The following is a 14,676-nucleotide window of genomic DNA, read 5'->3' on the forward strand; positions in this document are numbered from 1 at the left end:
TTGTGCCCGCATGCTCCCAGCAACTGGAGCCAGCAGCATGGACCTAAACTGGAGGATGAACTTCTCTACCTCATGCTCTGTCCTATTTTGGGAATCAGGCAGAGCATCTGCAAGATGCTGTTGGACATTTGAGTGGCACTTTTTGACCTCTCAAAGGCACTTCTCAGAGGGGTGTGCATACTAGCTGATGCCGCTTATGCATATTGCCTTAGCTGCAGAGTCCCCCATGCAGGCCAGTGCTTCTGAAGCAGGGCCACAAGCAGAAACTGGTGGGATCACATCATCACATGGACCTGGGAAAACAAGTAGTGGATCCAGACTTTTCACGTGAAGAAGCAGATGTTTCTGGAGGTTTGTGTTCAGATTTCCCCAGCCCTCTAGCCCCACAACATCCACTTGAGGGAGGCCATGCCAATCCAGAAATGAGTAACTATAAGACGGTAATAACAGCCATACTGGGTCAGACTAATGGTCCATCCAGCCAAGAGTACTGTCTCTGTCAGTGACCAATGCCAGATGCTTTAGCGGGAATGAACGTACAAGGGCAATTAGCAAGCAATCCATCCCCCGTTGTCTAGTCCTAGCTTTTGGCAGTCAAAGGCTTAGGGACACCCAGACAATGGGGTTGCATCCCTGACCATCCTTAGCTAATATCCATTGATGGAGGATTTTTCCATGAACTCATTTAATTCTTTTTTTAAACCCAGTTATACTTTTGGTCTTCACAACATCCCGTGGCAATAAGTTCCACAGGTTGGCTGTGTGAAGAAGTACTTCCTCTTGTTTGTTTTTAAACCTTCTATCTATTAACTTCATTGGGAGACCTGTGGTTCTTGTGTTATGTGAAGGGGTAAACAATATCTCCTTATTCATTTTCCCCACCTCATTCATGATTTTATAGATCTCTGTAATATCCCCCCTTAATTATCCTTTCCAAGCTGAACAGTCCCAATCTTTTTTAATTTCTCCTCATATGGACAGTGTTCCATACCCCTATAGCTAAGACCCTACTTAATTCGTGATAGTGCAGATCCTGCAATATTAGGCTTCTACTACAAGTGTCAGCCGAGGGACTGACGGCGGGAACCCTGCCATGGATGGGGCTGGTGGCTGGGGCTCCCCTTGTGAGCCCCATGCATTAATGAATATAATAGAGTTGCAGCAAAATTGTCCAGTTATCAAAAAATTGAAGGCATAACATAATACTTGAGTGTTTATATTGTTCCAGCAAATTTTTCTTAAACAAATAGGTCTTCTCTGGCTTTTCCAAATTACCACAATTAATAAAAGACCATTACTACTTTTTTGCAATTTGATTTTTTTTTTCCATGTCTTGTCTGCAACTCAGTCACAATTATTTGACAATCATCCCACGATTCAAGTAGGGCCTTACCTATAGCCATCGGCAGCTTGTTACCCCAGACTGCTACCGGTTTGTGAATAACCGGCGTGGAGTTGGCAAAGCAACTATCGGGCAGTGTTGTGGCAGAGGTTGGTGAGGCTATCAGGACTGTGATGATGTACCCAAGGTGGTGGGCATTACAAATGTTCCTGACAATTGCTGGCTTTGAGAGAATGAACTTTACAAACTGTGCAGGGCCATTGATGGGATTCATGTGCCAACAGTTTTCCCTCTGCATGGAGCACATGAGGACATAAACTTCAAAAGATACTACTATATTGTTATGCAGGCCCTCGTTAACTACGGGGGCAGATTCATAGACACTAACATGGGATGCACTAGCAGGATGCATGATGCCAGGGTGCTCCGGAGATTGAGACTATCTTCATGGACAAACTGGGACATATTCCCAGTAACTGACCTTGTTATAAACTGAGGGTACATCTACACTACAGCGGGGAGTCGATTTAAGATACGCAAATTCAGCTACGTGAATAGCGTAGCTGAATTCGACGTATTGCAGCCGACTTACCCCGTTGTGAGGATGGTGGCAAAATCGACTTCTGCCGCTTTTTGTCGGCGGCGCTTACTACCACCTTCGCTGGTGGAGTTAGAGCGCCGATTCGGGGATCGATTGTCGCGTCCCAACGGGACGCGATAAATCGATCCCCAAGAGGTCGATTTCTACCCGCCGATTCAGGCGGGTAGTATAGACCAGACCTGAGTTACTGTCCCCTTTTGTCATTACTAGGGCCTTACCAAATTCACGGCCGTGAAAAACATTTCACAGACCTTCAAATCAGACCTCTCCCATGAAAGCTAGAATATTGGCAGGAAGGGGTAGGGCTGGGGGTGCCCCAGGTGGGGGCTCCTACTGTGCCCCAGGCTCCTGCTGCTAGTCCCCTCTGGGCTGGAGAGGGACAGGACTTCCTCTTCCCCTGCACATCTGCTCTGAGGAGCTGGGGGGTGGGGCAGATCAGACCCACTTCCAGGTACGTTCTCTAGCTGCAGGTAGCTCTGGGGCTGCGTAGCAGCCCTGGAGCTTCCTGCAGCCAGAGGGGGTTCCCGGAGGGGTGGAATGGGGGAGGGGTTTGGGGCTTGGAGCTCCCTCCAATCAGGGCAGAGAGCTTCACCACGGTCCCAGCCGAGGCCACCTGGGGCCCAGCTCTGATTTCTCCCCCCACCCCCAATGGCTGGGTCCATGGAGGGCTGAGAGCAGCGAGCAGGAGCAGGTCCTCAGTCAGAAGAGCTGTGGCAGGAGGCTAGCCTCCCCCAAGGGAAGCTTCACCTGCTGCTCACGTTCCCCCCCCCCTCACTTTCTGCCCCCATTGCTCCACAGCCATGGGAGGTGGAGTCACTGTACAGGGAGCTGCCCTCCCTTCCAGATGCAATTATTAGCTTGTTTCAATAAAAATAAAAAGAAAGGTCAAGAACTTGACAGGAGTTTTTGATTGACACTTTACAGCAGCAAATAACATTCAGGGCTCAACTCACTGATTGGTACATATGGACATTGGGGTGGTTTTGTAGCATAATGATCTCAATTGGCAGCCTACCAGAAGACAAGTGAAATGACTTTAAAATGAGTGTCCAAAGGAAATCACAAACCTCTACAATAATTACTGCAGCGGATCGTGTGAAAGAACTTGGAAGTCAAATTCTGCATGCCGATGGTGACAAACTATTTTGTACAAGCGGCAATGTTTCGTTGGATCATGCATTTGAGGCAATGGTTCAGTGCCACTTACACTCAGAAACCCATCGAAGCAGAAAGAAGGCTGCGGATAGCATATCGCTGGGAAAAGTTTAAAAAACAAATTTTAATTTAATCTCCTTTTAAGAAGACGATAGAGAGTTAGGAGACCCGGCATTTAGCTAGCCTGGAACTTGTGGATGCTTTGCAAGTGCTAATATACCATGGGAAAAACTTGATTACCCAAAGCTGCATGAATTCATTCCACGTAATGTACAAAATGCTGGTTGCTTACCAAGTGCGAATAAGCTACAACAGCTCTACCTTCCAAAGGTGTGTACTATGCATTTTGAGGAGATGAAGTCTCAAATTAACTCACGTGAGTCTTTTGTAATTATTTCAGATGAGTCCACAGATGAGCAAGACAAATGTACTGCACATTCTGTTTGATTTTATTTCTGACAAGGCCGAAGAGGTACAGACAGGAAAGCTAACAGTGCTCACCGACTGCGTTTACTTTGATGCTGTTAACTACACTACAGTTTCTCAAGAGATAATTAAAACCATTTCAAAATATGGTGCAGACTTTGATGGAGTATCTGGGTTTGTAAGTGACAATGGAACTTTCATGACACAATCTTTCAAATCTGTTCTCTAAGGTCGAATGCCAAATGCTGTCCATATTACATGTAATGCACATATAATTTCTTGTCAGTGATTTGTGGAGATGCAAGTTTGGTAAACTGGTCAGCTACATTAAAAAGATTTTTAAACACTGCCCTAGCTGCAAACTTTGATACAGGCAGCATATTGCAAACACAATAGAAATCGGGGAACAAAAAATTGCACTCCCCTCAGAGCCAGTAATTACTCATTGGAATTTTGGTTTCGGACGGTATAATACCATGCAGCTCACCTGAAATACTACTCTGAGTTCATCTCAGAAGAGCTGACACTGAGATAAAAAACGCAGGTTTTAACAGAACTTTCAACCCTTCTAAACAATCCTCAGCTGAACGAGGAAGTTCAGTTCATTGCCAAGAATGCCAGAGGACTGATGGACTTAATCACTTGGTTTTAATTTCGACATGTAACAATCCACCAAACTTACAATAAAGTAATGGTTGTACTGTTCTGGGCTGAAGCACAGTCAAACAAAAATCATCCTGACAATGTGGAGTTAAATGCCAGTGTTCAGCAGGTGTTTTCTTGCATGGCAAAGAAGCTCAGACAACACTACTGCTATGGGGAAGAATCAAGTGATCTAGCAAAAACGGCTCAAAAATTTCAACAACCTGCAGCAAGGTTCCTAAAAGCTGAGCGTGTTTTTGACCCTGCACAAATGCGCCTGTTGATGGTGGATTTTACCTTGCTTAATGCAATTCATGATTTTGACAAGAACTGTAGGCTGGAGATTCCTACTTACAAAAATATTACGAAAGAAGACTGTAGTAGTTTGCCTGTGCTTCAGTTTGGAACTCAGTGGAAGGCAGAATCCCGCACCTTGCATGGCTATGTCAGTTCTGTATGACAGTTCCAATGAACTCCATGGATGCAGAGAGAGCTCTGTCTAAACCAATTCTCGGATGCCCATATCTACCAATCAGGGAGTTGAGCCCTGAGTGTTATTTGCTGATGTAAAGTGTCAATCAATAAGTCCTGTTAAGTTCACATGACCTTTCTTTATTTTATTGAAACAAGCTAATAATTGCATCTGGAAGGGGGGACAGTCCCCGTATAGTGACCCCTCCTCCTGTAGCTGCGGAGGGATGCAGGCAGGAAGTGTGTGTGTGTTTGGTGTGTACGGTGCTTTCTGCTAAAAGAGGTACCCTAGAGCAGCTGTGCAGGGGAAGAAGTAGTCCTGTCCTTCCCCAGCCCAGCCAGGACTAGCAACTAGGAGCCCCCGGCTGGTACTCTCAGCAGCATGCGGGAGATCGAACCCACCTCCACCTCCAGGAGCCTCCTCTGGCTGCAGGAAGCTCCATGGCTGTTGCCTTCCGAGCCCAGCTCTGAAGGCAGCACAGAAGTGAGGGTGGCAATCTCACAGCCCTCCCCCCCTACAACAGCTGTGTACCCTCTCCAGAACCTCCTTTTGGGTCAGGATCTCCATGGTTACAACACCCTGAAATTTCAGATGTAAATTACTGAAAATGTGAAACTGACTAATTTTCAAATCCTATTGCCTTGAAATTGACCAGAATGAACCATGAATTTGGTAGGGCCCTAGTCATAACATATCATTAAACTTGATATTATAGTCTAGTCACTAGTTCTAGTTTTTAAGTCATTTCAGGCACGGCAACCTGTGGAGAACATTATTATTTTGGAGATCCACAAATGGAAGTGTGATCTCCTGCTCCAGGGCAATGGAAGACAGCCATCTGTATAGTAAGAAGATATCTAGTGTCTGACCATCACATCTCGGAATGGAGAGCGGTTGTGAGTTACAGAAGCGGCCCGAATAAGTATGCCCTGCCCCAGAATGTAACAGACTCTCTGGACTTCCTACTCCCATGCAAAGTTCACTTTCATCACCAGCCAGCAATGGGTGAAAACTTATAGTAAAATCAACAATCCCGTTGACTGTGCTTTATTTAGTCTGGCTACTAGACATGAGGGAAACAGAAGATGAGAATGTTAAACCCTGTGGCCAAGTATTAACTACTTCTTTTGTCTTTTCTTCCATATTTTTTCCTTGCAAACCTTATCTCACTTTGTGTATATTTGTTAATTGTGTTCAGCAAAACTCCCATTAACTTTAACAGGAGCAGGTGCAAGCCCCAAAAGAATAAACCATTGTCTCTCTAGTACTAAGCTTTTATGATTTCTCAGATGTACTGTTCTGGGAAAAAGCAATTCATCAGCTTTAGAAAAGATATTTGATGTGTCCATATAGCTTTTTTGGACTTACTAATGTCCATTAGTATATACATTTAACTGATTGCTTGGATCCTGATCCAAAGACCATTAAGCCAATGAAAAGACTTCCATTGACTTCAATGGATTTTGGATCAGGCCCTAATGGAGCAGCAAAATATGCTGTGAATAACAGTAATTCATTCTGGGCTAAAGAAAAACAGATTTTTCCAATGCTTATTGTATTACTTTTAATACATACATTAAAAGTCTAGTAATTTAAGAAACAAATAATTTTGAAACAAATAAACATTGGCCTAAGCCAATAGTCTAGAGATTGATTATTCTGTGCTGGTAGGGAGGAGTTCTACAGTCAGTTCTTCCAGCCAGGCTCTTATTCCCTGAATTGGACAAGGACAGAGAGCGCATACAGCTCAAGATGGGATGGAGTGCCTCTGTTGTTCAATATTAAATCCCTACATATATAGGACCTGATCCTGCTCTCATTGAAGGCAATGGAAAAACTCCCCTTGATTTAATGGAAGAAGTTCTAAGTTCTTAGAAAGCAGTGTTGAATGAGACTGAAGATTTCTGTCCATTTTTCCTTACTTGGAAAGATAGTGCTATTGGGGGTAAAGGAAGGAATTAAAATTGTGAAATTCTCAAGAATCTCTCAATACTGAAAGAATGGGAATAATAAATCATTTTATCATTTAAGTGATCTTCATTAGGCTTTACCTCTCACAGTTATTGGTTTCCGACTGTCTGCAGCTGCAGTCAAACATCACTGCATCAGTTTACACTTTGAAAGTTTTCTTCACAGCTGTAAGGGCGAGAGACCTACTTTCTTTTAACTAAAAGGCTAGATTTTGGAGCACAAGCTGGATATCTTTACTTTAAAAAAACTGATTAACCCATGAGCTGACTCAACTTAGCCCTCCAAACGAATTTTAAGAGAACTTTAGTAAACTACTTATTTCTGAGTAGTCACAATTTAATCTTTTCCGTTCTCATTTATTCATGGACTCATTTTCTCGGTCATATGCCTTTCCCCACTATTTCTAGAAGCCCTTAACCCATTATATGGCTAGTTAATGGTAAGTGGTTAGTATCTGAATTAATTATTAATAGCTGTAGTTTAGCATAAACTAGTTTAGATGTATTGAGAAGTCTAAGAAATGAAAAGGATGTAAAATTGTTTCATTCTTCACCAGTGAAATCACAATTAAACAGGGTAATTTTTAACTTGTTTCATGCATTGCTGAAGTAGAAATAGGGAACACTTTATAGAGGAGATATCAACTGGTTAAGAGTGTTTTCAGCTATCTGTCCTTTGATATCCTGTTAAAAGTGATGGAAAAATTACAAAGGTTTATGGATGCAGAGATGCTGACAGACTCAGGAACTCATCGGTCCTGTTAAAGCAGAACACTTTAAAAGACAACATGATGGACTTCTATATTATGACATAACATCTGAGTTTAAAAAAAAAAAAATCAATCTTTTTATCCTTTTTATAGAGGTATTTTGTGGGGGGGGGGGGGTGTGTGTATGTGTGTGTGTGTGTATATATATATATATATAGGATCAGAGTCCCAACTGCTGTGTGTAAACCTCAAATTCTATGGCTCTTTTCATTAGAGTAAAGAAAAAGTATGACAGAGAAGAAAGACCAATAATATTATGTTAAATAAACAAGGCAAATTAGCATTGTTTATGAAATTAACTAAAACGTCCCCGTCCCCCCTTAGCTTACATTTTTCTTTGGGCAAATATAGGTTGTCGTCTGATTTTGTTTGTTTGTTTTGTTTGTTTGTTTTTTGTTTTTTTGCAGTTACCATGGGTCACATTATTAGAAATCCAGTAGCAAGTCTCTAATTTTTAACTATGATTTTTATCTACAGCCCTACAGAAAAGATGTTAATGTATCTTTTTTTCTTCCTTCATGAAAAGTGATTATTAATGGAAAATAGTTAATAACTTCAGATTAATATGCATGAGTTATATTTTAAATCAATACATGAATGTGGGGCAAAACACTCTTAAAACCATAAGGTTGTATTGGGCATCCAATACATTTTTTAACGTTTCATAAGGAATCAGGAAACTATAAACTGAGGTAATGTGTAATGTTATATACCGTATTTTCCGGCGTATAAGACGACTGGGCGCATAAGACGACCCCCAACTTTTCCAGTTAAAATATAGAGTTTGGGATATACTCGCCGTATAAGACTACCCCTCTTCCAACGCACACCAAATAAAAATTAAAAAAACATCAGATTTGATTTCAATATGGTAATTTTAATTCAAATGCTTATGACATGCAGGTACTTAGCAGGAAAACTGTCACTTATAAACATAAGGCAGTTTGTCATCAAACATGTAAACATAAAACAGTGCAAGTGGATTAAACTTTTCCTAATTCACTCTAAAGCTGAAGGGAAGGATAAGACAATAAACCCATGGGAGCTGCCATGCTGTTTGTTTTCTAAGCTGTCAACCAAACTGGAACTGATGATGATAGGAGGAAGATAACAAACAATAGAGAGAGAGCAAGTGCCGGGCAAGTCCCTGGCGAGTTAGCAACGCCCATCATAACTGCAAGCTACGGTATTTTTACAGGTTTTGCTGGCGTGACAGTTTCCCTTTAAAAGCCTTCAAAATCCTCCTGTTTGTCATCTGATATCATAAGTACATCAATGACATCTTGTGATACATTTGTAAGGCAGTCATTGTATGGATCGAATTCCGTATCAGATGGTGTGGTCTCAGCTTCGGCTTCCTCTTCATCTTGTCACAAGTAGTCGTCCTCCATACCATCTAATGAATTTGATATGCCACACTTCTTGAAAGACTTGATTACTGTTTCTGCATCAATATCATTCCAGGCTTTTATGACAAACTTGCACAAAACATCCAACTGTGGAGCACGCATGTTTCCTCCTTTTTGTGAATGACTTTTCGCCGCTAACCATCCATTCACTCCACTGTTCTCGAATGCGATCTTTAAATGGCTTGTTTAGGCACACATCCAGTGGCTGTACCAAAGATGTCAATCCTGCAGGAATAACTGCCGCATCTGTGTTTAGTCTTGCCAGCCTTTGCTTGGGGTGCTGGGAGTTAAATGAGCCCTGAACATATCCCACACCAGTAGACTACATTTTTGAATAAGTCCACCTGGTCGCCTGCTCCATACATTATCAAGCCATAGCTTTACCCCTTCTTCATCCATGCAGCCTTTTTCATTCACATGTACAAAACAACCAACAGGGAACTTGAGTTTCGGCATTGTTTTTCTTTTAAAAATAATAATTGGTCTCAGTTTGGCGCCATCAGCTGTGCATTCTAGTACCACTGTAAAACTGGACTTCTCATGTCCTGTTGTTTTAATTAAAATTGTTTTTTCACCTTTTTGATGGACAGTTTTATTTCCAACCATATCAAAATTCATTGGAGTTTCATCCATATTTCCAATACTACTTAACGCATAGCCATGTTTAGTGCGCTGTTGTATTACGTATCGATGGAAACTATTTACTTTGCTATCAAGAGCTGCAGGTAATTTTTGGGCAATTTTCATCTTTTGCCTCAGTACCATATTATGCCTTTCCATGAATCTAGTACACCAGGATACAGTGGCCTTAAATCTGTTGCTGTGATCTGGGTTAGATTTGGCCCACTGAAGTGCAAACAAACGTATTTTATTTCGTGTCACTACATAACCGTTTTGGCGATGCTCATTCACCATGTCTGCTACATGTTTTTCGAGTTCTGGCCAATGTGGGGTGCCTCTTCTTAATGCACACTTACCCCTTGGCATACTCTTTAATGCTCTTTCATTTGGTTTCCAGTCCCGAACCATCTTTTCTGTTACTCCATATTGTCTTGCAGCAGCACAGTTATTATGTTCCATGGCAAAGTTTACAACTTTAAGTTTGAAACTGGCTTCATATTTCTTTCTTCTTGCTGGTGGAGCCATGATGGGGTTTTGACTGTTGGACATTTGTATAGTGTACTGTATGTTCTGGTGCTATACTGTATGAACAGGTACAGATACTGGTGCTGTACTGTATGTGGTACCCAGTATACAACAACCAGCCAATCACGGCAAGCGATGTACCTTACCGGTGATTGGCTGGTTGTTGTATACAAAGCCTGCTTGGATTGGTCAGCTCTCCCTGCCTGCCCAGCCCTCCCTGTCTCCAAGACTATCAGAGCGGTAGCGCAAACACGCTTCTTTCACCCATCTGGCCCGCCCTTGTATCCTATTACCTTCTTCTCTGCCTCTCAGATCTCGCACATGCGCGCCTGCGCCGCTTCACTGCAGTCCTCAGGAGCGAGATCTGAGAGGCAGAGAAGGAGGTATGGTAATAGGATACAAGGGCGGGCCAGACGGGTGAAAGAGGCGTGTTTTTCTGGGCACAGCGCCGCTCTCTCTCTTTTTTCCATACCCCGGGCGACCCGGACGCCTGCAGCTTGCTCCGCCCTTGCTGCTTTCATGCGGCCGCGGCCATTTTTGAGCTCCCCCCCACCATATGCGGTGACCGCAGATTCTCCAGTCCGGCTCGGAAGTTTCAGCACCCGCCCTATAAGACGACACCCGGTGTATAAGACGACCCCTGACTTTTTTGAGAAGATTTTCCTGGTTTACAAGTTTCAGAGTAGCAGCCGTGTTAGTCTGTATCCGCAAAAAGAAGAACAGGAGTACTTGTGGCACCTTAGAGACTAACAAATTTATTAGAGCATAAGCTTTCGTGGACTACAGCCCACTTCTTCGGATGCATATAGAATGGAACATATATTGAGGATATATATATAGATAGATAGATAGATATAATACACACACACACACACACAGAGCATAAACAGGTGGGAGTTGTCTTACCAACTCTGAGAGGCCAATTAATTAAGAGGGGAAAAAAAAAAAACTTTTGAAGTGATAATCAAGCTAGCCCAGTACAGACAGTTTGATAAGAAGTGTGAGAATACTTACAAGGGGAGATAGAATCAATGTTTGTAATGGCTCAGCCATTCCCAGTCCTTATTCAAACCAGAGTTGATTGTGTCTAGTTTGCATATCAATTCTAGCTCAGCAGTCTCTCGTTGGAGTCTGTTTTTGAAGTTTTTCTGTTGTAATATAGCCACCTGCAGGTCTGTCACTGAATGACCAGACAGGTTAAAGTGTTCTCCCACTGGTTTTTGAGCATTTTGATTCCTGATGTCAGTTTTGTGTCCATTAATTCTTTTGCGTAGAGACTGTCCGGTTTGGCCAATGTACATGGCAGAGGGGCATTGCTGGCACATGATGGCATATATCACATTGGTAGATGTGCAGGTGAACGAGCCCCTGATGGTATGGCTGACGTGATTAGGTCCTATGATGATGTCACTTGAATAGATATGTGGACAGAGTTGGCATCGGGGTTTGTTACAAGGATAGGTTCCTGGGTTAGTGGTTTTGTTCAGTGATGTGTGGTTGCTGGTGAGTATTTGCTTTAGGTTGGGGGGTTGTCTGTAAGCAAGGACAGGACTGTCTCCCAAGATCTGTGAGAGTAAAGGATCATCTTTCAGGATAGGTTGTAGATCTCTGATGATGCGCAAAATTTGTGGGGTGTCGAATTACAAATAAGGGAAAAACGTGGCAATCTCTCTGCATGTTCATAAGTCTCAGGGTATATCAGTATATCCTATAACAAAAAGGTATCAGTGGGCCTGTGTGCTGGGGAGACACATCAAGAGATGCTTAATTAATAACCACCTGATGATCATCTATATGAGTATTGTAAGGCAGTGAGGTAGTTATTGTATAACTATAGCAGGTTATTAAAATTCCATGTATGACTGTACTAATCAAACTGAATAGGTGGCTGGGGGAAGAGTTAACAGGAAAGCTACACAATAGAGCAAAATAAGGACACCCCAGCACAAACTAGAAATATATTAGGGAGAGCTGTTAGCTTCGGGGCTAAGCGTTGTTCTGAGCTTCCTCCGCTCTCGTCCCTAGTGCCCCTCCTCTACTTGCGCTACATTGATGACCTCTTCATCATATGGACCCACGGAAAGGAGGCCCTTGAAGAATTCCACCTGGACTTCAACAATTTCCACCCCACCATCAACCTCATCCCGGACCAGTCCACACAAGAGATCCACTTCCTGGACACTACAGTGCAAATAAGTGATGGTCACATAAACACCACCCTATACCAGAAACCTACTGACCGCTATACGTACCTACATGCCTCCAGGTTCCATCCAAGACCCATCACACGATCCATTGTCTACAGCCAAGCCCTAAGATACAACCGAATTTGCTCCAACCCCTCAGACAGAGACCAACACCTAAAAGATCTTTATCAAGCATTCGTAAAACTACAATACCCACCTGGGGAAGTGAGGAAACAGATTGACAGAGCAAGACGGCTACCCAGAAATCACCTACTACAGGACAGGCCCAACAAGGACAATAACAGAACACCACTGGCCATCACATACAGCCCCCAGCTAAAACCTCTCCAGCGCATTATCCACAATCTGCAAGCTATCCTGGAAAATGATCCTTCACTCTCACAGACCTTGGGAGGCAGGCCAGTCCTCGCTTACAGACAACCCCCCCAACCCGAAGCAAATACTCACCAGCAACTACACACCACACCCCAGAAACACCAACCCAGGAACCAATCCCTGTAGCAAACCTTGTTGCCTACTCTGTCCCCATATCTACTCTGGCAACACCATCAGAGGACCCAACACCATCAGAGGACCCAATCACATCAGCCACACCATCAAGGGCTCATTCACCTGCACATCCACTAATGTTATATATGCCATCATGTGCCAGCAATGCCCCTCTGCCATGTACATTGGCCAAACCGGACAGTCCCTCTGCAAAAGAATAAATGGACACAAATTGGACATCAGGAATGGTAACATACATAAGCCAGTAAGTGAACACTTCTATCTCCCTGGTCATTCTATTACAGATTTAAAAGTCATTATCATTGAACAAAAAAACTTCAGAAACAGACTTCAAAGAGAAAGAGCAGAACTAAAATTCATTTGCAAATTTAACACCATTAATCTGAGTTTGAATAGGGACTAGGAGTGGCTGGCTCATTACAGAAGCAGCTTTTCCTCTCCTGGAATTGACACCTCCTCATCCATTATTGGGAGTGGACTACATCCACCCTGATTGAATTGGCCCTGTCAACACTAGTTCTCCACTTGCGAAGTAACACCCTGCTCTCCATGGGTCAGTATATAATGCCTGCATCTGTAACTTTCACTCTATGCATCCGAAGAAGTGAGGTTTTTACCTACGAAAGCTTATGCCCAAATAAATCTGTTAGTCTTTAAGGTGCCACCAGACTCCTTGTTGTTTTAATACATGCCTGTGAGTTCTACCTCCCTGTAGTGCTTTCCCACTAATTTCTTACCTATTATTCCCCTTATTACTAAGGCTATGGTTACACTGGCGCTTTACAGCGCTGTAACGTTCTCGCTCAGGGGTGTGAAAAAACATCCCCCTAAGTGCAGCAAGTTACAGTATTGTAAAGCGCCAGTGTAAACAGTGCCCTACCGCTGGGAGCCACTCCCAGCATTGTAAACTAATCCCCTCCTGGAGGTGGAGTACCTGCAGCGCTGGGAGAGTTCTCTCCCAGCGCTGACGTGGGACCACACTTGCACTTCAAAGCACTGCTGCAGGAGCGCTCCTGCAGCAGCGCTTTGAAGTTTTGAGTATAGCCACAGCCTAATAAACCCCTCATCCCCAACTCCTAAATCACATATTACCAAACACAAGCTAATTGGCTACAACTCATAAAATGGGGATGATACTTTTATGGTTCTGGAGTTAACTGCACCTTTGCTCCCTTCATGGTTTCCTGAAGAATACCTGCTTAGGTTTCAGGCCTCTAGCCATCACCTCTCTGTGTGGGGACCTTCATTCCTTTCCCTGCAGACCAGAGCTTTAGGGTTGCAATTCCCTTGCAATTCACTGTTCTTATCCCAGCAGGTCTAACCTAAGTCCACCACCAGCTGTTTGGCTGCCTACCATGGGCCAAGACAGGGTTTACCATTGACCAGCCAGCCTCCAGAAAGCATAGTAGATTTATTTAGGACAAAATCATTCAGAAAAAAACATCACACACACTAAGCTTACCACACCTCACTCATCTTCCATATGGTTAAAATCTCATGCCCATTTGAGGGACCTGAGTCAGTTGAGGATGACTCTTTACACAGATTGGGAGGCTTTGTTCTCCCAGGCCTCCTGAAACAGTTAAAACCAGTCAATGCCCCTTTCCCCAGAAGTCTAAGCTTCAAAGGACTACTCACATAAGTAAGGCAAGTGGGGGTATATTGCTCTTTACATTTAACAATTTCTTAGGGTATGTCTACACTACGAAATTAGTTCGAATTTATAGAAGCCGGTTTTATTGAAATCGGTTGTATACAGCCGATTGTGTATGTCCACACAATAAAATGCTCTAGGTGCTCTAGTCGGCAGACCGCGTCCACAGTACGAGGCTAGCGTCGACTTCCGGAGCATTGCACTATGGGTAGCTATCCCACAGCTATCCCACAGTTCCCGCAGTCTCTGCCGCCCCTTGGAATTCTGGGTTGAGATCCCAATGCCCGGATGATGCAAAACAGTGTCGCGGGCGGTTCTGGGTACATGTCGTCAGGCCCCTCCCTCCCCCGTCACAGCAACGGCAGACAATAG

At 43.4% G+C, this 14,676-nt stretch overlaps 1 protein-coding gene across 1 annotated transcript in view; it reads left to right on the plus strand.

The window, feature by feature from the left end:
* Positions 1-287: 287 nt before the first annotated feature.
* LOC117878353 (cyclic nucleotide-binding domain-containing protein 2-like) overlaps positions 288-14,676 on the plus strand; it is a 140,932-nt gene continuing 126,543 nt past the window's right edge. Inside the window, exons 1-2 of the mRNA XM_034772524.1 lie at positions 288-440; positions 3,499-3,698. Coding sequence (XP_034628415.1) covers positions 288-440; positions 3,499-3,698 — 353 coding nt within the window. The remainder of the gene's footprint in view (positions 441-3,498; positions 3,699-14,676) is intronic.

The sequence above is a fragment of the Trachemys scripta genome, chromosome 5 (assembly GCF_013100865.1).
Source record: "Trachemys scripta elegans isolate TJP31775 chromosome 5, CAS_Tse_1.0, whole genome shotgun sequence".
Classification (NCBI taxonomy): Eukaryota; Metazoa; Chordata; order Testudines; family Emydidae; genus Trachemys; species Trachemys scripta.